Source organism: Micromys minutus (genome assembly GCF_963924665.1).
Source record: "Micromys minutus genome assembly, chromosome: 15".
Taxonomy (NCBI): Eukaryota; Metazoa; Chordata; class Mammalia; order Rodentia; family Muridae; genus Micromys; species Micromys minutus.
In genome coordinates, this window is record NC_137984.1 from 53,075,105 (window position 1) to 53,100,240 (window position 25,136).

The 25,136-nt window shown below is 41.6% G+C and overlaps 1 protein-coding gene across 6 annotated transcripts in view; it reads left to right on the forward strand.

The window, feature by feature from the left end:
- DCLK1 (doublecortin like kinase 1) overlaps nucleotides 1-25,136 on the forward strand; it is a gene marked incomplete at both ends in the record, with an annotated part of 262,378 nt that overhangs the window by 213,597 nt on the left and 23,645 nt on the right. For 5 of the 6 annotated variants that reach the window (XM_080929185.1, XM_080929186.1, XM_080929188.1 and 2 more), the window contains 7 exons: nucleotides 2,774-2,831; nucleotides 3,525-3,644; nucleotides 5,426-5,572; nucleotides 18,079-18,212; nucleotides 19,871-19,948; nucleotides 20,352-20,448; nucleotides 23,389-23,469. In XM_080929185.1, the coding sequence (XP_080785311.1) occupies nucleotides 2,774-2,831; nucleotides 3,525-3,644; nucleotides 5,426-5,572; nucleotides 18,079-18,212; nucleotides 19,871-19,948; nucleotides 20,352-20,448; nucleotides 23,389-23,469 (715 nt within the window). The remainder of the gene's footprint in view (nucleotides 1-2,773; nucleotides 2,832-3,524; nucleotides 3,645-5,425; nucleotides 5,573-18,078; nucleotides 18,213-19,870; nucleotides 19,949-20,351; nucleotides 20,449-23,388; nucleotides 23,470-25,136) is intronic. The other variant, XM_080929187.1, reaches the window with a different exon arrangement.

Consider the following 25,136-nt stretch of genomic DNA (forward strand, 5'->3'; position numbering starts at 1 on the left):
TCAAATATGCACTAATCAACAAGTATAATCAAAATCATTAGCAATCAATTTAATATTATTTAATACTCATTAGCAGAGTAATAATGGCAGGTTCTACCCTAGCTACTGTCTATTCTTGGCCCTGATAAATGTCAGGGATAAGCTCCATCTTGTGAAATGGCTTTCAGTCCAATCAGAAAACTTGTACTTGGGCTCCAACTGAGGGAATATTTAATGGGAAGGTGACCTTACCAATTTATTTGCCCTAGATGAAGACAAAGAATTTTCTAGTACTGCTGCTCTTACTGCAGCCTAGAGAGGTCCATGAAAGGTCAAGAGTGTAGTTCTAAGAACAGACAAACAAATGGTCTGTGTTGTTATCAGCGAGCCAGACATCCAGAATTGTTTTCCTCAATTTACATGCCTTAAATAAAGTTGGTTATTTTGGATAAAGTGTTTCTTAGTATGGCTGCCATGTGGTTTACATTTAGTGCTTATACATACTTCAGGGCTCAACTTTAAATACAAGCTACTCCTAGAAAAAGTAACTATGGTTCTGCTTCTAAAAATCAAGAAAAATTGTTGTGATATTAAACTTAGTGGTCCTCTGTGGGGTGTGTTTTTTGATATATGAGTAAATTTGCTAGAATATTTGACTGTGATATAAAATGTTCTAGCTAGAGAGGTGACATACTTCTTAATAAGCCCTGAGGCCACCACCCACACTTGCTTTGTCTCCTGCTCAGTGGTAGGCCTGGGCCAGAATATAAGACCCTGGCCTTTGGGAGACAACTCTATCACCAGCTCAAAGATGCTTTCCTGCCTGTAGAGATGAATTCCACCTTCTCAGATTTCACACCAGCCATGGTTATAGAAGACTTTAGCATCACTCTTTGAAGAGAATCCTACAGCTGAGGAACTCACTTTTCTCACCAACATGGCTGTCTTTCCATTGTCTTGTGCAAAGTGAGGTGGAGTGGGAACACAGCTCTGACTTGGAGCCGTGCATAGTTCCACCGTTGCTATCTAGCCTATGCAGTATTGCTGTGAGTATGAAATCCTTAGGTCCAAGACTAAATCTTCTAAACGCAGAAAGGAAATTTGCTAAGAGATTCTGGTCAGAGACATGCTTTATCTAGAAGTCCTCCAGCTTTTAGTTTTCCTCTTGATCTATTTTCACACTAACAAAGTCTTCAGTTTCTTGAGGAGTCCTTTGAAAGGGCCTTGTGATCTTGCTCAAGCAAGGCTTCTAAGGAATGGTCTATGCAGGTGAGGGTAGCACCTTCTCACTCATGTTTGGTGCTGCCTCTTCATCACCAAGTAGCCTGCCTCACCTCTTTCCAAAGTGTGTCCTCTCTGTCTCAACCACACATTATTGCTGATGGTCTGGGGTTTCTATGGGGACCTAGAGCATCCAAATCCTACATTTCCCTGAGGCATGACTTGCTCCTTCCCCCATCCTGGCAGATTCTAAGAATCAGTAATGCAATGTGAGAAAGAAGGGAACTTTTAGACTTATGCATCCATTTTATCATGGAGTTTGGGCAGTGCAGATTCCCCTGAGCACCCACATTTCAACAGGACAAGCATCCTGAAGCAAAGAGGCTTACCTCACCACATCCAAAGATCAAAATCCTAGTAGAGAAAAGGAGCTTCAGAGTCATTACCTCTTCTGGTTTTACTCCTCAGACTTAACCATAACAAGGCAAGGTTTATTGAGTGTTTTCCGTGCTGGCCTGTGAGTAACAGAAGCATTTTTTTGAAATAATATGTTACTAATTTTTAAAAACCCCATGAAACATATATTTAAATGCTTGGTCCCTTAATATGTCTATAAAAAAACCATCTCTTTGACCTTAGCATATAAGTGAGAATCCCATTATAATCATCAAACTAAAGATCTTAAAATTCCCTTTTTAAAATTTGTCTTTAATCCAACTCATTGCAGTCACAACTATTGGATCCAGATAGGTGACATTATCTGTAAGTAAAAGGCTGGACTCTGTTGGTACCAGAAATGAAATCTTGTTACTTTTGAAGTTGTGGTTTAGGGCAATCACCTATGTACCTTGTCCTCCGACAATGGCCATGCCCTTAGATTTGGTGCTAGAATATCTTAAATAAACTGGTTCATATTAGCACATATTACAAGGTGACAGCTCTCTCACACCCATCAGGGCAGATGCCACATGGCTAGGCTGTAAAAAAGCTTATGCTCTGAGAAACATGGCACGATCTTTGTTGTGTGGACGTTAACCATCTTTTTTATTTCCTTCTGAATGACAGTCATCTATAGCCCAGTGGCTCCCAGGAAGCTTCAGGAATGGTTGCATCCTTCTCTATCCTCTTTGACCCTCATCACTCTTGGGCTTTTCAGCAATTCACTCCCAGGTTCTGACACTGAATGGACATCTACAACTTCCCAGGAGTCTTTAGGGTGACCTAAGAGCTGTTCAGACAACTTTCCTAGCCAGGGGATGATTACAGGCATGTGCTTTGAATTCAGCACAGCAGCTTAGCATGACTTAAGCAGACACCATGGCTGTGTTTTCTGTTTTACATAGCTCTAGATCTGTCTATGCTAACACGTCCATTGCCCTCATATGGGACAAGCCCATAAACAGCTACATAATCATTGTATAGAAAGAAAGGAGCCCTTTCAAAAATAGAAAGATTGAAACCTAAAAGCAACAAAATAACTCCCAACCAAAGAAGTCGATCAGTTAAAATTAAGTTTTTGTTTTTTTGTTTTTTTGTTTTTTTTTTTTTTTTTTTTTTTTTTTTTTTTTTGCAGGTCAACTGCTCGGGAGTATGCCCTGAAAATCATCAAGAAAAGCAAATGCCGAGGCAAAGTGCGTACCAAGTTAACACTTGTGAAGCTTGTGTTCCAAGGGTAGATAAACAGAATGTAGTTTCTTAACCCAGTGTGTCCAAAGAGGCACATTTTGATGGAACAGAATGTCATAAGTTTAGAAGAATATATAACTTTATAACTATTCCTAGGATAAATGCAGCAGGGGTGTATCGGTTTAATTATTCCTGGGATAAATGCAGCAGCGATGTATCGGTTTGATTATTCCTGGGATAAATGCAGCAGGGGTGTATCAGTTTGATTATTCCTGGGATAAATGCAGCAGGGATATATCGGTTTGATTATTCCTGGGATAAATGCAGCAGGGGTGTACCGGTTTGATTATTCCTGGGATAAATGCAGCAGGGATATATCGGTTTGATTATTCCTGGGATAAATGCAGCAGGGGTGTATCGGTTTGATTATTCCTGGGATAAATGCTGCAGGGGTGTATTGGATTGTTTCCCCTTTGCTTGCTTTACTGTCTTCTCTTATTTTTGTCATTTGAGATTCATTCTGTTGTTTTATAGGAAATTTTAGTTGTCATAGTGGGTCCTGAGTTTAATTATCTTAGGGTCTTCAGAACACTTATGTTTCACTAGGATATAGCTCTCCTATCTTCAGGCTATTGTACTAGCTTGAGTTTGTCCCTTAGACATTCCGTGTCTATTAAAATGATGTCTCCCCTGAACAGGAGCACATGATCCAGAATGAGGTCTCCATCTTAAGGAGAGTGAAGCATCCGAACATTGTTCTCCTCATTGAAGAGATGGACGTGCCGACTGAACTGTACCTTGTAATGGAATTAGTAAAGGTGTGGATTTTGTTTTTGTTTCTGTTTCTTTTTTTTCCAAAGAAAAAACACTGCTGTCATATTTGAAGCTGGGGATGACCAAACCTGTCAACGTTGTTGTGGTCAAAAATGTTAAACTATCATTTGATCAAAGAGAAGTCATTTAACTTGTTCCAATTTTTATAGACACATTTTATTAGAAAATTACTATTAATCACCTTGTAATACATATTTTCTCTAGCAGAATAGAATTTCACCATGGCACTGCTTTTTAAAGCAAAAGCTTCAAAGCCTTCCTGTTGCCCTGCTGTGCACTATTAAAAGCATGATTAATCCCCATATTTTTATTGGCCAGCTCCCTGTAGGCTGATTTTGTGGGGGAAGTGAGAATAAGTTAAATTTAGGAATGGGAAATAGAGGAATTTGGTGACAGATCTCAGTCTGATTGTCGAATATATGTTGATCAGATGACTACAGCAAAGTCACCATCACACTGAGCAGCCTCCGTGAATTCTCTCTGTATAACTATAATGTCTCAACTATGGAAGAGAGTGGGTGTCATGTCTGAGCCAGAAAGAATTGCCTTGAGGCCTGAGGCTATGTGACCAGGACAGCACCAGGTCTTTGCATGTTCTCACACACAGACATACATGCCCTGCTCTGTACTTAAGAGTAGGAGACCCAGTAGAGCACAGCTAATATCCCACATCCTCATGTGGCACAGAAACAAAGTCCATACCTGTGCAACACCCCTGTCTTTGAGAAAAACAGGAATAAGAGGAGAGAACATCTGTTTTCGTTTGTTTGTGGAGGAAATATTGCTTGCCCAATAATGAGAGTTTTCAGGGCGGAAATTGTACAGGGGGACAGAGATGCCAGTACCGCTTGGGAAACCTGAAACCTGACAGCCTGCAGGACTGTGTTTTGAATGGAGAATTGAATTGGTCACTTTAGCAGAGACATAGGAATTCATCTGGGCTCTGGGCTGAGCTGTTGGTTGGTCAATATTCAGGAAAGATGATTTCAGTAAAGTACATCCAAGCTCTTAAAGGACTTCAGATACATTCAACTTAATGTTCAGCACCAAATCATTGCTTGATCAAGTAGTAATAAATTATTATTAAAAAAAACAGGGAAACAAAAGATCAGAGGAATAATAGACCCAGAAGACTGTCTTTGGCATTCTCTGCCATCTTCCCCTTTCTCCCTGTCTTTTTTGTCTTTTTTGTCTTTAGAACAAGTTGTGAGCCCCATTTTCCATTTCTTACAAAGAAACACATTATTGAATAAGAAAGCTCAACACCCACTTCAAGAGAGCTAAATGTAGCAAATCAAAGAGAGAGGGTGCATTTCACACGTGTCTTTATAATTTCAAGGCATGAGAACATTTTGTTAAAGATGGGAATGCAGAATTACCTGGGGGAGTTTTAGGACTATGAACTTGCATCTTAGATAGCAGTTGGTGTGTGACAGGTAGCACATGTCACCAGAGTCCCCGCATGACGCTTCTCAGCTGGGGACCCGGAAAGGGGGCTGTAGAGAGCACCACGTGTCTGCTGTCAGGTCCCACTATTCTGCACATTTTAAAGCCCAGGAGAAAATGTCAGTATCTTTCATACTGAGGAGAGAAATCACCGAGTCTTTGGTCTTTTGAAGGACAGTAGCTGAGAAAGCCCGTAGAAAGCCCGAATTCTGATCCATTGTTTAAGTCCTTTCTGGTTTGTCAGTGACCCTCCCCCGCCCGCCCTCCCTCCGCAGCCTGTCCGTCAGTCTGTCAATACCCCACTCGTGCTCTCTTTCAGGGTGGGGACCTTTTCGATGCCATCACTTCCACTAGCAAATACACGGAGCGAGACGCCAGTGGGATGCTGTACAACCTGGCCAGCGCCATCAAATACCTGCACAGCCTGAACATCGTCCACCGCGACATCAAGCCGGAGAACCTGCTGGTAAGAGGAGAGCCGTCCCTGGCCATCTTGACTCTTCTTTCTTTTGAACTGTTTGCCTCTTGGGCTCATTTCCACTGTGCTCAGTTTCTCTTCAAGGTGATCTCTGTTAGCTCACAATACCCTCAGGAGCATCAGAGTTCTCAGCAAATCCATTTCACACACAAGAATGGAAACCAAGTTCTGAGAAACAAAGACTGACTAGGACACAGTAGTAACTGGGATCATGCCCACATCTGCACTTGTGTTCTTCTAGTGTAAGAGATGGAGACCCTTGTGTTTAGAGGGGAGGGGCTCATGTGCACATCTGCATGTGCGAGCAGACATGGGTGTGCTTGAACAATAGCCTGAGGTCCATCTCTAGTGGTACATCTGGTGTCTTCCTTTCTAGATTCCACCTTACTTTTTGTGACAGTCTCTCACTGAAACCAGAACCCAACCTTACCAATTCAGCAAGTCTAGCTGAGCTATCAGGAGCAAATCCCAGGTTTTTACCCATCTCTGCCTCCCCTGTTCTGGGATTGCAGGCATGTATGATTATTCCTAGCTTTAATTTAGGCACTGAGGATCCAGTAAGTAAAGGGCCTGCTGTGCTCTTTACTTACTGAGCCATGTCCCCATCCAACAGTATTTCTTTTACTGTCCTAGTTCTGCATCTTGATGATACAGCCTAAAGCCAAAGCAAACTGAACCAGAAGAAGTAGATGTTATCACCTCAGCACAAAAGCAATCACAGAAAAGACCAGATCTTAGAAAATAGCTAGTGGCTGTCACGTGGCTCAGTTGGTAAAGCATCTGCCTAGCATTTATGAAGTCAAGAGTTCTGGTCCAGCCCTGCATAAAACTGGGGATTCTTGGCACAAGCCAGTAATAACAGCACTTGACTGGTAGGAAAAACAAGATGATCAGACGTTGAGTGTCATCTTTGGCCAGCCTGGGCTACTTGACCATGTCTAAGACAAACAAAGCAGAGAAACACCCTAAACGCCTGGCGTCTTTCTTTTCTTTATGCCTACTTGCTTTGCTGTTTATAATTTCCCTGTCTGGGTTCACCATGCCAATAATGAGGGTCCTTTCCATACCTTACAGGTAGCCTAGATGGAAGCAGAAACCAGGCAGGAGAAGCTGTTCTGGGAAACATGGCATAACATACATTTTATTGATTCTTCAGGCTAAAAACTTAATTATAAATAAAAATTATTTCTCACCCACCCAGCCAAAAATGGTCTCTCTCTCTCTCTCTCTCTCTCTCTCTCTCTCTCTCTCTCTCTCTCTCTCTCTCTCTCTCTCTCTCTCTCTCTCTCTCTCTCTCTCTCTCTCTTCTCTCTCTCTCTCTCTCTCTCCCTCTCTCCCTCCCTCCTTCCCTCCCTCCCTCCCTCTCTCTCTCTCTCTCTCTCTCTCTCTCTCTCTTCCTTCCTTCCTTTCTTCCTTTTTTCTTTTCTTTTTTTGTTTTGTTTTTCTTTTCTGGGCATATTTAAAACCCAGATTTCTGGTCCTTAATGTAGATCTACTAAATCAGAAATTGCTGTCTGGTGGCAGGATAGAGAAATGCACACTACAGTCGGAGGAATCAGAAGGTATAAGTGCCAAGCATATGGCACACACCTTTAATGCCAGCACTAGGGAGGCAGAGGCAGGTGGATGGATCTCTGTGGGTTGGAGGTCAGCCTGGTCTACTTTGTGAGTTCCAGGACAGCCAGAAAAATATAGTAAGACCCTGTCCCAAAAATAAAATAAACTATTTTACCTCCTACTTCAAAAATAAAAGGTGACGAGACCTGCCGCTGTAGAGAACCATTTACATGTTCAGACTTCCACGAGGGGCCTTTTAAAATACTCAGTATCTTGTTTAAAACCCTCAGCCAACATATGGAGTAACTCCTCCAAGTCATAGGTCAAGAAATTGGGTACCTAGAATTTAAATTACTTGCCCAAGGTTATCTAATAATATACACATAAGCAAACTCAAGATTTCAACTGAGTTCTGACTCACAAAGCTCCTAGACTTCAGTGTACTCTGAGTTAGAGGGAAACTAATCAAAAGCCAGTGTGGGCCATGTCCCATGTCAGGGAACTAGACACATTCCTTCATGGAGTTGACATCCAAGCATCAAAGACGGGCATTCAGAAAATAAATATGCACACAATTAGCTCATTGCAATTACATTGGTAATCTTGTAGCTGCCAGTTCATGCACGCCACTGAGGTCAAATGGCAGAGGTCTGACTTAATTGCACCTCAAATCCCAAGTCTCTACAGCAGCCTAAACATTCTCTTCTGCATAGCTGCCTCCATGAACTGCAGCAATTTTCTGTCATCCAGTCATTACACCATTACTTGTGTATCCTGCTTCATGTAGCAGTGCCTCATGGGAATAGACTTACAAGTGGGTCTTTGTTAGTAACTTTGCTGTGCTCCAAGCCTCAGTGTCTGGACAATAAGGCTTCATTTCCCTCTGATGTACAGCTTTGAGGCATCCACTGCTTACCAGTGCCTCAGCAGACCATGCCTAGTTCTGTAATTACCTTCTAAGATTATACAGCATGTGCTTCTTTATTCAAGATTATAATTTACAGGCTATTAACTTTAAATGAAACATAAAGTATATATATATATATGTATATATGTGTGTGTATGTATATATGTATATATATATATATATATTCTCCTCTTTTTCTTTTCTTTTCTTTTTTTACTTTAAAAGTTGTCATTTTTCATTTAAATAATATGCCAAAAGAAATCTACAGATTCAATGCAATCCTTATCAAACTTCCAACTCAATTCTTCATAGAGTTGGAAAGAGCAATTTGCAAATTCATTTGGAATAATAAAAAACCCAGGACAGTGAAAACTATTCATGGGGTATCAGTATCCCTGACCTCAAGCTGTATTACAGAGCAATCCTGATTAAAAACAAAAAACAAGCAAAAAAAAAAAAAAAAAAAAAAAAACTGTATAGTATTGGTACAGAAACAGGCAAGTAGATAAATGGAATAGAATTGAAGACCCAGAAATGAACCCACACATCTATGGTCACTTGATCTTTGACAAAGGAGCTAAAACCATCCAGTAGAAAAAAGACAGCATTTTTCAATAAATGGTGCTGGTTCAACTGGCGGTCAGCATGTAGAAGAATGCAAATCTATCTGTTCTTATTTCCTTGTACAAAGTCAAGTCCCCTTTTTCTAATTTGATTTGAAGTATATAAAGGAACTATTGCAGCCATTTATAATAGTTTTTTTTTTTTTTTGTTTTACATCTACATAAGAAACTAAAAGATTCACTTCCTATCCTAGTGTTTGTGAGTTGGTACATTTGTGAGGGGTAGATCTATCACAGAATAAATATAAAAACAGAACACATTTAGCCAGACGAAGATGACATTTCTGATTACCCATGCGATCCCTCTTGATTTGAAATGCTATTGAGCTTTCCATGGGGACAGGAAGGGCCCATTCTATCAGCCCATCACGGCAAAGCGTTCAGGCTACAGGGTCTGCTGTGGTGCTGTCTCATTTTGGAAACTCGAACAAGCTCTTTAATTTCTCCAAGCTTCCTTCACAGGGATTTTATTAAGACAAAGAGATACACCACCACAGGGTCCTTTGCTTTTTCTTTCCCTTTTAAATGCAGCCACAAAATTAAAGCCACTCACAATACCAGTGCACACAGGAAAAGGCCGTATTTTCATCTTTCCTTGTTGGTACCTTAAAGTTTTACTCTTCACCCAGATCCTCTCTTTTTTTTCTGTTTTGTGACAAAACATAGATCTATGAAATTATTTTAGAAAAGTGTCATTAGTAAAGTTAGTATAAACTTTTGAATGTATTTACTCCCTACAAGGAAACGTAACAAAAACATACAGATGCCTCATTCTGTGGCACGCTCCACTTCCTGCGGGCAGGAAAAGGCGTGCAACCACAGGATTCTTCTGCGAACAACCTTTATTGTACAATACTCTGAGCAGGGGACCACGTGGAAGAAAAATGCACTGCTTATATATGCCTAGGAGACTTGTGTCACTACCTGATTGGTGCACCCTCCAGTAACTCATTAGCATGCCCCGAGAGCGGGCTATGATGGCTGTGGTACATGCGTACTATGTCTCTTGGGCTCTGTTTGCTGAGTCATGGGCAGGAAGCCGGCGCCATGTTTGGGTGCGGCACAAACGGCTCTCAACATCTCCCCATTCTCTCTTAAATAAAACATAAAACATGGCCGATCAACCATCAGGCTCTTGTTGGACCTTTAGGGTTCAAGACCATGATCAGCAATAATTTTGGGTAAGGCACCTTCCTGCGTGCAATGGGAACGAGCCCTGCAGGGTGCAAGGGCTGCCTATGTGTAGGACACCCAATCCTGGTGCAATGCCTCGAAGGCTCAGGGTGCAGGGGCTGTCCAGACACAGACCCATCACTTTTTCTAAAGCATACTGAGCCAAACAGGGGGAGAGGTACCCATTTTGTGTGCAGCAAGAGCTTGCGCTATGACCACTTTGTCACATTGTTGTTGAGTACGGAGTTTGCACACCATCCAGAGCAGAAACACAGTCCCTCTGCACAAAAGCATGCCAAAAATTACTTGATAAGGCAAGAGTTTTATAATCCCCTAACCCTGCTATCTCCGTGTCTAAGGGCAAGTACGGTACATCAAAGGTTTTAATGGTGTCAAACAAAGGAGGAAATAGTTTTGCATTAAGGCAAATTGGTTTTGGAAACACAGACAGAATCTCCCATCTCGGTTCCGCTTGAATCATCATGCAGGACAGGCTCATCAGATGCAGGTGGAACAGCTTCTTGTTCTGGTAGCACTCGACGCGTTAGACGTTCTGGGATCCAAATCGGGCTTTCTTCTCCCTACGTCGCCGCTCCCTCGTGTTGAGTTCTGGATCCTCTTCAGCCCCTCGCACGGTCCCAGGTTCTGGCACTAGTTGTGGCGCGCTCCTCGACCAGCGAGGAAAGACGACCACCACCAGAGGATTCTTCTCAGATCACACTTTATTGTGGGAGCCTCTTGGTTGAAGGGGAGAGCAGGAAGCGAGGGGCCGAACTACCCTAGCTGTCTGCTTATATAGGGAGAAGCGCATACGGGCTTGCCATGATTGGTTGTCACCAGTCTGCTGACACCAGAGGCCTCGGGATTGGCCGGAGATAGGTTATGTACTGCACATGCCAGGGTGCAGCGCTTTAGCTGACAAGAGCATTACTTTATATGGAGTTGTTTACCTCAAACCGTGAGGGGGCCAGCACCATCTTGAAATGGCGGCTCCCCACATCATTCCACATTCTTCTTTACTCTTTCACTGAGAGACCTCCAAACCCTTCTAAAGTGTTACATTGTTAACAAGTCCTCTGCTGGTTAAATGTTAGATTGGGAGGTTTTAGTTAGCACAAGAACTTTTCACACACACACACACACACACACGTGTGTGTGTGTGTGTGTGTGTGTGTGTGTGAGTATATATATATATATATATATATATATATATATATATATATATATATATATATATCAAATACAGATTATTTTATGTATCATCATTGGCTATACAAAATTCTGGGCCCATTTTACTTTTAAGTCTCGCAACACAAATATTAAAATGTAGCATAGATTTAAAGATCTATACTGATGTGCAGATGACTGATTTAACTGTGTTTGATAAGGTCAAAGTATTTTACAGAGAAGGGCCTCCCCTACTGCTGTGGGTTCTATTACATGCCACATGAGAACTGATAGATGCCCGGGAAGAACACGACTTATAGATTTATTTTGTCAACAACTTTAACATTTATCCTTCATGTTCTTCATGTGTTGATTTCCTTTACCTGTTATCAAATCTAAAGCATAATAATCGAATAAATGGGTGACAGAGGGGGCGAGACAAGCGTGAGAATGTGCAGTGCTTCATTAAAAAGCAAAGGACGGGGGGGGGGGGGCTCAGGCTGTCTCTCAGCCCCTCGGTTACGCAGAGGAGCCACCTGTCTGAGGGCAGAGAAGGTACAGTTATTCCCCAGCCTCACTCCTGCATGCATATACGCTACAAAACAGATTACGACTAAAAGGACTATTTTAAAATCAAAAGCTATGAAACCTACTTGTTTGACATGACAGGGCATTGCACACATGAACACACAGTGCCTGGGACTCCATGCACAAAGTCCCTGGCCGAGCCAGTGCACAATGGGCCCATGCAATCTCACACCATCCTAGGGAGCTTTTGGCAGCTGGTGACTGCTGGAGTAGGCAGTCAGCTATTTTCGGGGATGGAGATCCTGGGAAGCCAAATGGACTAGTAGATTTTACCCTAAACACATCAGTAGCAGTAAGTGGACTCGGTAGGTTTTCAGAAAAGAACACATGAAGTTAGCAGGGGAAAGTAGGGGTTGGGTAGGGAAAAAATTAAGGAGAGATAACAGGAGGTGTGCTTGATTAAAACACATTGTGTACATGTATGAAATTGTCAAGCAATAAAACCAAACAAAAAACAATACCTTTTTAAATGAAAAGGAACCTAATGCATGAAGTTCTTAGGGGTGACCAGCAGGTGGCAAAATACCTTGGCAACAGAATACATCAGTCTGAAACACACCTACTGTTTCTTCCAGAACTAATGGGTCTTTAAAAAACTACATACAGATGCCACCTCACAAAATTTAGTCTTTATTGAAAAAAAAAAATATATATATGTTTTTATTAGTCTATAAAGTAAACAGATTGTTTTCATTTTTTTAAATGTATATGCTTAAAACTATTTTTTTCTTCCTAACTCCGTAGTACCCTGAAGATAAAAGTAGTCTTCCTGAGAATTTGACCCTCTTGGTAGCAAACTCTCAGAAGCTGCCCAGATGCTTTCCCAGCTTCACAATGCTCTCACTGTACTCAACAGATGGCTCATCCTCGGTCAGGGTCCATTTGTTTTCTGTGACCTTGGTTTTCATTCAAGACAACGCTAGACTCAAGAGATAAGGATGTCCCTCTGTCTCAAACCCGAGCCTCTCAATCTCCAGATAAATCCATTTAGATGTGAGATTTGCAGCATTGTTAGGAACCATGAGTACAGTGACAGACACTCTAGAGGTCACAGACAAAATGACACCAGGGGGAATGTATTTGGTCCCCAGGAAACACACCTAAGAAGTAGAAGAAAAGCAAGAAAGTTCTGAAAGTCTACAACCCATGCTGTTCCAACAGTCCTTCCTGTGTGTGAAGTCTCTAGATGTGTTCAGTTCTTGTCCATTTATAGTAATCTAACTTTCCTAATATTTTTTTCCACAAGTGACATATGAGCTACTAATTGTGTGACCAAAACATGATGAAAATTTTTTAGAATTGCTGTAATATTAGGTTCCCTTGGTTTGGGCATAAATCCTATTCCTCGGATCTGGAATGCGCCCCTGCAGCTGCATGGACCCTGTGTTAGATACCTTCATGATGACTTTAAACTGGGGGTGAGAATCAGGTTTCCTGGGGTTTCCGTTCACATCTTTCTCTTCCCGGGTATCACCCGTGACATGCTTGAACAAGAGATTTTATTTCTCTTAATATTGAAATCTCTCCTGTTGCTTACTGCTGCCTGGCCTGTATCAAGTTCTTATCAACTTCATTATTTTTGCTTAACTTGTGGTTTCTAAAATATTTGACACGTGAAAATATTTTTTTTAATTTGTATTAGTCCCCCCCCCCCCAAGATGTTTAACATAACACTGTGGTCATAAAATATATTTTGCAAAATAATTTTCCACTTCACTGTTGCTCTCCTTTACTTCTTAAGGATTAAAGATTTAAATTCAGCCCATTTCTTAAGAACCATTATGAGGGCTTTAATTCCTCCCACCCCAGTGCCATGGCTTTGGGGGCTTATTCTTTTTTTAAAGTGACTCCATTTATAATAAAAGGTAAACTGACCCCTTCTCACAGCTTTGTCCATTTCATGCTACTTTGTCGAGTCTATTGGGGGAAATCATTGTTAGCTCTATACTGAGCCGCTCTGCGAAACTATTTCCGTGGTTACTAACGATTCATAGGTCACTATTTCAGCAGGACTCGCCTTCGATTTGCAGCAACTCTGAGACCTGTGTGGATTCTAACACATCTGTTTTAATAGTCAGCTTTTCCTCCCCCGTAAGAAAATCTCAGAAACCACTTGACCAGGCTCAGGTTATCTGAGAATTTTCATATTTTATGGTCACTGCTGCAGTTTTATGAGTATATATTAAATTTTTTTCAAAAAAAAAAAAACTTTTTCAAATGATCTCAGCTTCCCATCCAAGGGAAGTCAGCGTATGTATAAATATCTCCTGTTCAACAAGGTATAGCCAGCACAGAACTTCATATGACACAAAAAGATACAAAAATATAATCCATTTTTAAAAACAAACACTCCCAAATCTATGTGCTGAACTTTCAGTCTATTGATCCCTAATAGGGCATGCCCTCTGCTTCTAATTGAAACCTTTTTCATAATCGCTGTCATTTGACACATTTAGTCTGTCAAATCATGAGATGTCTTTATGGCCGTATAATAAACCCAAGAGAACAACTTCTCTGACTATGGCCATCTGCAATGATCACAAGGCTGGCATACACAACACTGGCAGTCTCTCTGGTGACAGGATACATATGGCAGCCCACAATTATGTGTAGCTGTATTCAATTAGTGTTGTACAATTACACAGTTTTATTGCTTAGTTAAAACAGTAAGAGCACTACATGCTGGGTAATTTGCACTAATCCCCGTCTTTTTAATAGCCCCTCGGTGTTTAAAATGTGGGGTAACAGCTATGGCATTTAAGGGGCCTGGGATGAACGTTAAATTATACCTCATGTCGCGAACTCCTTGACTGACAATTAATGTGCTCCCACTAAACGTGTGGGTCATGTTTTATGGAGGCTTTAACATACAGTAGTGACAAAATGCTCTTCCTCGACCAGAACCTGGACCAGTGTGTTGGGGTGTCAGGGCTGTACTTGCAGCCTACTAACACCCGTTCTGAAAATGGCCGAGATTGGAAGAATGGCCCAAGCAAAACTGAGATTTGTTGTTTCTTTAATAAGTTTGTATTTTATCTTGTGAAGCTCATGAGCAACATAAAAATCTTATTTTTCAATATGTGTGTTCGGACGAGGCATGGGGGCCAGAAGAGGGTGTCAGCTCCCTGGGAGTGATAAGTTGTGAGCCACAAGATATGTGTGTTAGGAACTGCGCATGAGTCCTCTGGGGAAGCAGAAAGTGCTTTTGATGACTGAGCCATTGCTCCAACCCTGGGATTTAGCATCTAAAAAGAGAATTTGCGAGCAACCTTCCTGCTTTCTAATATTTAATTAAAATCTTGACTCCATATGAATTTAGAACTGCCCTGAAAATATTGTGTAAAGATAGTTCAAGGAATGTATGTGGTGCACACACGTATGTGCACCACAAACACACAAACAAAACACAAAGATTTTTTTCTTACAACTTTATTTTTTTAAAAAAAGAGAGACACGTACAGATTTTAAAAGCATTTTGGCATAAAACTTTATGAATACATTTTTGTAAGTACTTGATTTTTTTAAAGGTTTGATAGTGTGCATTAAGATCTTACTAGTTACAATGAGTATAAAGTACATGTAAAACGGGATGTAACCTGGAAATAGTCAAAGTTTCCTTGGTGAAAACACAAAGTTTTAATTACATATGCATGTGTCCTCACTGGTTCACAGGCCTGGCCTCAGTATCTGCAATGAGAAATAAGGGTGGATGTCTCACGGTTAACACTGACGCTCCCATGCGTTAGAGGGCTCAGTATGCCGTGTGAGAAAGGGGCGCTCCCATTGGACGAGAGCCTTCAACCACAGTGTTGACAGAGAAAAGCCCCAAAGTAGCCTTGCTTCCTGTTCTGCCAGACAATAAGTTAAACAGAACTCCAAACTAGAGGCCCGAACATATATTCGCTCATCTGCAAAAACGTTTTGTTGAGACGATTTCAGAGGACTTGTGTCTGGAAAGGTTTTCAGTTACATGGCCGTGGTCTTCGTCTCTAAGCGCTTTTGTATATAACTGCCTTCCCATAACTTGAGTCTCTTTGTACTCGTGAAAATTCTATTACATAATTTTCAAAGACTGAAAAAAAGTTGGGAAGGGTGTTGCCCATGTATGTGACTAAAAAAAAATAGAAAAGGAGTGCACAATTCTAGCTTCAATCTTTAAATGTTATTTAGAGAAGTGTTAATATTTTAGAGGATGTGTCGGTTATTTTATGTAGCATTTTGTATTTTCCGTTGGCCTTTTGCCATGCTGAGGGCTGAACCCTCGTCCTTATGTTTTCCTTACCTTGGACTATGTTGTTCATCCATATTAAATATAATTTATATGTGGTTAGACAGAATTCCTATTAAAATGGCAATCATTAGTAACTCCCTTCCCATGAGGAAGTCACAGGGTCATATTCAGAACCACAACAGGCCTCTGGTGACTGGGTCCTCTAACATCTGGTTTTGTCAAACTTTTGAATAACGTTAGGAGATACAGATGCTGTGTTTAGGAGTGGGACGCTTCCTGTATAAATCGGGTTGAAGATATCAGAATATACTCAGCTTCACAACGTATACATTGCGAATGCTTAGACCCCACAGAACATAAAAGCAAGAGGGCATTTTGCAGTTTAGAAAAGTTATTGATATCAAAACAGAATTCAGGAGGTAAATAGCCCTGGTTTATATAAAAAAATGAACTAGACAGCCAATCTCCACATTCCCATATCAGATTTCCTTCCATGAAAAACATTTGCTTATTGTTTGTATGACCAGAATGGTGGGCACAATAAAGTTTAAGCTGGCTTAAGAACATTTAGGTTGAGGATACCACAGTCTTTCACGTGCTGGGGTCTCCAAGTGCTAACTTAAATTTGCACAGTTGCTTCATTAAATAGAGAAAACAGTGTCCACCCCAGAGGACAACTGGACACATGGTTGCTTTCGCCCTGACAGTGCAACTGCAAGTCTGAGACTTCGGATGCCTACCCAAGAGCAACCCAAACTTGATCAGGATACAGAACCCGAGAGACAAAAGTCCACTATGAGTGCACACAGAGGTAGACAAATCATTTCCACATTCCACAAAAAATAGAAAAGAAAAGAAAGTAGAAGAAGAAAAAAACCCAGTCTCTCCAGAGAAGTAGATCTGCCTCTGCCAAACAGTCATTTCCAATCGGTCATTGCTGATGCTGGCGGCCAAACATCTGCCCGATTGCTTCAGTGGAATGCAAAAGCAGAAAGATGTAGCATTCACACTCTAGCAGTGCTCCAGATATTTGGAAATGTGGCTTGCTGTACAAGAGGCCCATTCAGCTTCAGCCCGTAACAGAAGATCACAGACTGATAACGGGGACATGCAAGACTCAACTTGCTGGGTAAATTATTTTGGTGAATGTGGAAAACTTGGCCATTTCTTGGGAGGATTTCTTGCAATCTGAAAACGGGGTTGTATTGTGACTTCATCTTACTGATTTCAGGAAAGGGTACCTACAGAACTCTGCATGCCCTTTTGACCTTTGGAATCAATGAAGTTATTTGGGCCACTTTTAAAGGCATAGCCTTTTGGGTTAATCTCAGTCTAGCATTAATGAAGCTAAGAGTCATGAGAATGCTTGTTTGGTTTCTTGGACAGAAGACTGGAGACTCACTGCCTTAATAAGGAAAGCTGACTGAGTGTTAACTCTACACCCAATAAATCTTTCCAAATTGCCACAGGTGACATGAAACATTAGCATGCTTTTAATTATTAATAGAAATATAAATAGATCTTGTTGGAAATGCAGGGCACTAAAAATAAAGAATTTTAATATCCGTGTGGATGTTTAGTTCTGTTGCTGAAGGGTGGCTTAAATAGTCTCACGTGTGGAAATGAAGTGACTGTTTTCATGGCTGGTAGATTCGAAGCCAGAGACTTTCTGAGATGCTTTTTGGGAAAACATCAAATGCAGATAAGCAAAGGGAGAAATGCCAACACCTATGTTATTTCCAAATTCGGTCTTCATGGGTATTTTTAATAGACATGTTGTACAAGCCACCCTGAAGCCCTTCACTTTCTAAGTATAATTCAATAAATATGACCCCACATTTCCATTTTTATTTGTTCTACATTAATTGTGTGTGTGTGCGTGTTTGTATATGTGTGTGTGTGCACACACATGTGTGTGTTTTTGTGTGTCTCTGCCATATATAGGTCCTAGGATGAAGCTTATGCCATAAGGGTTGGTGGCAAGCACCTTTGGCCACCAAGTCATCTCCCAGCCCTGACATCACCATTTTTGTGAGCATCTACATCCTCTTGTACAAACACCCCACTATTTGCCAACACGTTTCCACTTGCCATTCCTTCATTGCATCTAGTGTTGCAATGAAACCAGGACATGCTCCTGGATGCTGTCCTTGCATAATTGTCTGGGCTTTCTGGCTTCATTTACATCAAATGTAAACTATAGTGCTCTTGGCTTTATGACATTTAGGCTTTTTAACTTTTCTTTTAGGTGTATGAGCACCAGGATGGTAGTAAGTCACTCAAGTTGGGTGACTTTGGTCTAGCCACAATTGTCGACGGCCCCCTGTATACAGTCTGTGGCACCCCAACATATGTGGCTCCAGAAATCATTGCAGAGACTGGGTGAGTGGTCCCCTGTACGTTAGAGCTTGCAAAAGAATATGAATCATTAAAGAGCTGTCCCACTTGAACAGAATCAACCTCTCTCTCTCTTCCTCCCTTTCTCTGACCTGTTCAGCAAATTTCCTCTGTCTCCCAATGCCAATGACCGTCATTTTGTTTAAAGCTTACATTTGGTCTCTGATAAAGGTAAAAAGCTATTAACCATAACATTTCTAATAAATGTCCAGATGAATGGATAAACATATAGCAACAGTAATTAAATCACTGTTAAGAATAAAAGAACTGGACACCGTTGTATCCTGTAATAAAGTCACCTTGGTCATTTTTCTCAGCTAGCTCTCTGCCCTGACTCCATTTTAGTCACCTTAGAGAACCAGTGCTCCTCTAAGGAAAGCACGTCAAGCCTCTGAGGATTGCACTGGATTTTTGCTGGTGTATGTGCAGAAGGAAACAAATGTCAGTCTCTGTCTTCCATTGAAAGGGAGTTAGCAGCTGTGTAGGTGCTGGGAACCTTCGCAAAGCATCCAGAGCTTTCAACTGCTGAGCCAACTTCTCAGTACAATGTTGGTTTGTTTCCCTTTTGTAAATATAATTTTTAGGTGATATCATTTTTATTTAACCTTTAAAAGTCAAAATATATTATGTCCTCCTTTCCCCTTCCTCCAGTACCTCTCATTCCCCCATCCCCTATGTAATTTATGTCCTCTATTTTGTTTTTATTATTACACACACACACACACACACACACACACACACACACACACACACACCAAAAGATACCCATCCCTTTGGAAGACTTATTCTCTTCTCAAATTTCAGTATTTTTCAGTTGCCTATGGTTCTTCATCTAGACCTGGAACCCCATAAGATTTGTCACTTCCCAATCAACACATCTGTTCCCCAGTGTCCAGATCTTGTTTAGGCAGCCATATTGTTGAGGCAACATGGGTGAAACCCCTGATCAAAATCTAGGAGACTCGCATGGCAGATTTCCTGGACCTCTAGCTCTTACAATCTTTCTTCCCCTTCTTTCATGATATTACCTGAGCTTTGGGTACAAGATTTGTGTAAAAATCCATTAGTGTTTGGTCACCCCATGATCTGTTGTTCCGTGTATTTTGGCTGGTTGTGGGTTTTTTGCAATGATTTCGGTTTCCATCTCAAGAATAAGTGTCCTTGATGAGAGGTAGACATAAGGACACGCAATTAGAATGCATTAGGGAATGTTCTGATTTAGTTAAGTGGCAGTAATGGGTTCTCTCGGAGATAGATGGCCTCGCATGATTTCCATCCTGTTGATCAGGCCTTAAATCCAGCTAGAGAGCTGTTGGCTGCCACTAAGGCGGGAGTACCACTGCTGCACCCTTAGGGCTATCTGAACAGGCTGGTCATTGCTGTGGCTCATGAACATCACAGTAGGCAGGGCTGTCGGGTGCTTCCCGCCTTTGGCAGCGTTGTACATACAACACACCCTACTACGGCACAGCACTCTGTTAGGGGGAGTGAGTCTTAGCTTAGTTGTCAGATTTTTTTTAACCTTTTTTTTTTTTTTTTTTGTCTCGTTAGACTTGTGGCAGAAGAGTGATGTATTTGAGCTGCATAATTTGTCCTGGTTGACTTTGCTGATGACTGCACTTCTTTTTCTTCTTCTTCTTCAGATATGGCCTCAAGGTGGACATCTGGGCAGCTGGCGTGATCACTTACATCCTGCTGTGTGGCTTCCCTCCATTCCGTGGGTATGGGCAGCAGTTGTATTCTTCACCAGCAAACCATGTCTCTGTTCTCTGAGTAATCTATCTGCCCTTCTCACACCCCGGAGCCCGCAGCAGCCGGGAACACAAGAGCTCCACTTGAGATTCCCATTCTTTATCCGCGACGGGTGCTAATTAGCATCCTTTCTATAAATCTACCTCACGTAGTCTTCAGCTTCATTCTTTGTTAATTTACCAAAATAGTCTCATACTCTCATGTTCAGGGACTTTTTTTAAAAAGTCCACTATGCATCTTTAAGGGTACAAGAGGCTCTGATGCACACACACACACACACACACACACACACACACACACACACATACACACACAAACGCAGCTGTTCGATGAGCAGGCATTCAGCCGTGTTTCTCTTGTTTGTCTGCACAGAAGTGGGGATGACCAGGAGGTGCTCTTTGACCAGATCTTGATGGGGCAAGTGGACTTTCCATCTCCGTACTGGGACAATGTGTCAGATTCAGCTAAGGTAAGGGTCTATCGCTGCCCTGTTCCTTGAGGCCCGATGTCTTAATGGAAGTATTGACCTTAACTAAATCAGCATATATAAAGAGAATAATGATATGAGTGTGACGTCAGGGCGCATGTAGGTAGAATTACTGGGTTTACAAGATTCACAGACACCGGGGCTCACTATTTCCAAAGCTGCTTGACCAAAACCTGGCTGCCACCCGCTAGCATCTCAGGTTTACACAGGGTTATTGTTTGCCCTGCGAGGGTTTTGATTCAATGTCACCTTCTCAGTGAAGCCACTTCTGGCCACTATTTGTGACTGTTGCCCTTAAATTTTCCCTGGGTCCCCTGGCCTTGTCCTCCGCCTCTACTTCCTGTGTGTGTTGTGTACTACAGATGTTCTTAGTCTCAAAAAGCAAAACAAACAAACAAATTGCAGAGCACAAGCCCTCATGTCCCTCCTTTATATCATATAACTGTTCATCTATATCTGTCTACCTAAATAAACATATATAAGTATCTATATCCATCTACCTAAATAAACATATGCAGGCATCTACATCCGTCTACCTAAATAAACATATGCAGGTATCTATATTCGTCTACCTAAATAAACATATATAAGTATCTATATCCATCTACCTAAATAAACATATGCAGGCATCTACATCTGTCTACCTAAATAAACATATACAGGTATCTATATTCGTCTACCTAAATAAACATATGCAGGTATCTATATTCGTCTACCTAAATAAACATATATAAGTATCTATATCCATCTACCTAAATAAACATATGCAGGTATCTATATCCATCTACCTAAATAAACATATGCAGGCATCTACATCCGTCTACCTAAATAAACATATACCGGCATCTACATCGGTCTACCTAAATAAACACATCAGATCTTATTTATGCAATTAGTTTCCAAACCCTCCCACTAGAATGAAATTTTTTCGGAAGGCTAGAATTTTTGTCCCCTTTTACAAATCTTTATGCATATGTGTGCTTGCCTGGGACTGGACTTGTGGGTGCTGGAAACTGAACTGGGGTCCTCTGTAGGAGCAGCCAGTGCTCTTAACTACTGAGCCATCTCTCCACTCACTAACCTTTGCCCACTGAGTTGCCCTATCATCAGTTCCTAGTCATGTGATGTGCTGTGTATGTCAGTGCACATCCAGTGGTCAAACACAGTCAGTACATGACCAATGTATAATTAAGTGGATTAAGTAACGTATTAGTCTGGGGCGAGAGAGCTCAGCCTCGATCTCTGTTGAGATAATCAAAATCGACGTCATGGAGATGCCATTATTCAAGTCCAGCCTTATAGGAAGTCTAGGATTCAGAGGAGGATGAGCGCATGCTTCTTCATTCTGCTAACCCAAGATGAGCTCTGTAGACATAAAATGATGCTTGCTGGACATGAGCCTCTCATCTTCTTCCCCCTTGCCCACCCTTGGATTTAGGGAACATATCTGTACTTGAGAGGAGTGTAAAAGGCAGGCCACACAGCCACAGATCTGCAGGACAAGCAAAGGTGTTCTCATGAATAAATACACTCTCACTATATAGCCCATGCTGGCTCAGTCTAGACCACTCCTAGCTCAGACTTCTGAATGCAGAGATTCAGATATATAGCAACACCTCAACATTCAGGATTACACTCCATTTTTCCAGCCAGCATTCTATAGCCTGAGAGCTTGAACAACTTTAACTCCTGTATAGTTCCCAGAAAAAGGCATCACACACACACAGTCACACACAAAACATACACACACACTCACACATTCACACACACTCACACACATTCACATACACACACACTCTCACACACACTCACACATTCACACACACACACTCACACACATACACACACTCACACATTCACACACTCACACACACACTCATACATTCACACATTCACATACTCACACTCACATACACACTCACACATTCACACACTCAATCACACACACACTCACACACACACACACTCTCACACACACACACACACACACTCACACTTATGCAAGTTAGGAAATGACTGAAGAAATGAAGGCAGACCTACATGAACAGGCCTCCCATGTGGAACACAAGGAACCGGACAACATGCATGCGTGTTTGTATCCAAAGTGGACGGAAGCACGACCAACTCACTACTCCACGCAAAGCTGCATCTCCAGAAAATGGTTTTCTTACTTTACCAACCAGCTTTTGGTAATTCCTCCTCCATTCCTTTTCTTTAATCCTTGGTATGCTGCCTGCAAATTACGGTGAGGATCCATTTTCCCTTTAGTCTGTCAAAACAGAATTTTAAAGTATCTTTTGAAAGACTGTGTTTATTTTTATTCCATAAGCACGTTTTGTCTGCAGGAATAAACAGCTCGTGTGTTCAGTGTCTGCAGAGGTTGGGAGAGGGCATCGGAGCCCCTGGAACTGGAGTTACATGTGGTTGTGCGCCATCATGTGGTGCTGGGACTCAACGCCGCGTCCTCTGGATGCACATCCAGTGCTCTAACCACTGAGCAGCAATCTCTCCAGCTCCAAATCTGTTGTTTATTTTAATGTGACTTCTAATCAACTAAGGAATCTGGCTTTAAGCTAAAACATCCTTGTAAAACATTGGATCGAGTATTGTTTAACATGAGTGATTTCTTTGCATCTAAAAGTCTTTTATAAAATTTACTTAAACATTTATCAATATAAACATATCAAGTAATTTTTCTAACGTGCACAAAAATATATCAAGTAGATATCAATATAAACAAGAAGGATATTTGTACCCCAAATTTGAAGGTGTGATCCAGGTGGCCATGGGTAAGTAGGGTGATGTGATTTAGGTTGTGAATTTCCCGAATGATTAACACACTGAGATCCCAAGCCTGAATTAGCAAACTCTCAGCCTCTCCCTCCACGCCTGGATAAAGGAATTCTAATGTTCCCCTCACAGGAGCTCATCAACATGATGCTGCTAGTTAACGTGGACCAGAGATTTTCAGCGGTGCAGGTCCTTGAACATCCCTGGGTTAATGTAAGTAAAGTTCTTTCTCTGTTGTCACTGCCAGTGTTCCTCTAGAAATGTATTTGCAGACTTCCTGGTCATGTTGCCTCTTTCTTCAAGTGTTGTGTTTGGCTTGGTTTTCCTGTGTGCCAGGCCAGTTACAAACTCACCCACGTGTTCCATGACGGCTTCTGATATGTCTATGTTACATGCTTCCTTCTAACTGGGAGGTAGGCATGGCTGTGGCCTGATCCTTCTGCCTCACAGCGACTTTGTGTGTTGAGATCAGAGCTGGATATCTGCCAATAAGATGGTGCAGATATTCTCAGTCTCGATACCAGAATACAAGCAACCAAAATTCTCTGATTGCATCTGAGAGCTCAGCACTGTTGCTAAATCTCGAGGATGCTCACTGCGCCTGATGGCCCTCCGAAAGTGAAATTTCACAGTGACAGCTTTGAGGCTCTGTATTCCCAAGCTCTTGAGGAGTGTGTCCAGCAGCCATTTAAGGGTCTAGTGATACTTCTTTAGCAATGAAACTGTCTGCTACGACATCTGTGCATTTTTAACCCTGTATCTCTCTACCAATGATTAGTAAGACCACTCTGGTAAGCAATTATGATTAATATTCATAAAGAGCATAATTTCAAGACTCATCCTGTATATATTAATTCATACTGTCTGTCATCACTACCTGGTGACTTTCTCCCCAGTTGCCACGTAGGCCCAGTGATACATAGGGAAGCTCCGTCACCATGGAGAATGAAAACAGTTACAGATTTGTTCACAGAAGCAGACATGACAAGAACAGAATCATTAGTTCACAAAAACAGATTCTGTCAACCTTCTTACTGCCAGACACAGCTCTGGGCTGAAGGCAACAAAATATTTCCATTGCTTTCTCTGAAGTGCCACCTAGGCAACATGCCAATTCCTTCTAAAATAGTTACAGAGAGCAAGGCTTGATGGGAAATGCACTCAGCAGGTGAGGTGGCATGCATGTTCATGCATGCTTGAGATCTCACTTATTCTGGCCAGTGAGTGGTCACTGGCCAACACTCCAGTCCTTCACATGTCTGGGTGGAATTGCTCATATACCATGGTAAGTATCTTTATAGGACAGGAGTATTCATGAATATAAGCATGTAGAGATGTGAGTCAAGGTTTCTTTTCGGCCCTTTCATGTAGCAGAATCTCCAAAATGCTGTGCAGATGTGAAGGTACTCATGTCCTTAACCCTGAGACAGTGGGGCAGGGTAGCTCCCACTCACAAATACTCTCACTCACAAATCCTGAGCTCCACTAGTCTCTTGGTTTGCATCAGGATGCTAAGCCAAACTTACCTCTTTCCACAAAGCAGGAAGATTGTGACAGCATCATACTTGAGCCTAGTAACAAGCCTGAGAGATGGTTAGTGTTACTGTTATTTGACCCAATATGAGAAGACTGAGTCCATGAGATACGATTTTTCCCAACCTACTCTGACTTGGAGTAGAGACAGAATTTGTAGCCAAGCATTTTATACTTCAAGGTCAAAGTCTGGAGAGTCCAGTATACCACACTAAGTCAGCCCTCACCTTCTAATAACGGAAAATACAGGGAACACAGTAGAGGAGTGCCGTGCGGGTACTGACCTTGTGGTTATATTACCTCAGGTCGGTACCCTGTTGGAACTAGCTAGTCCAAATCAGTGGTTA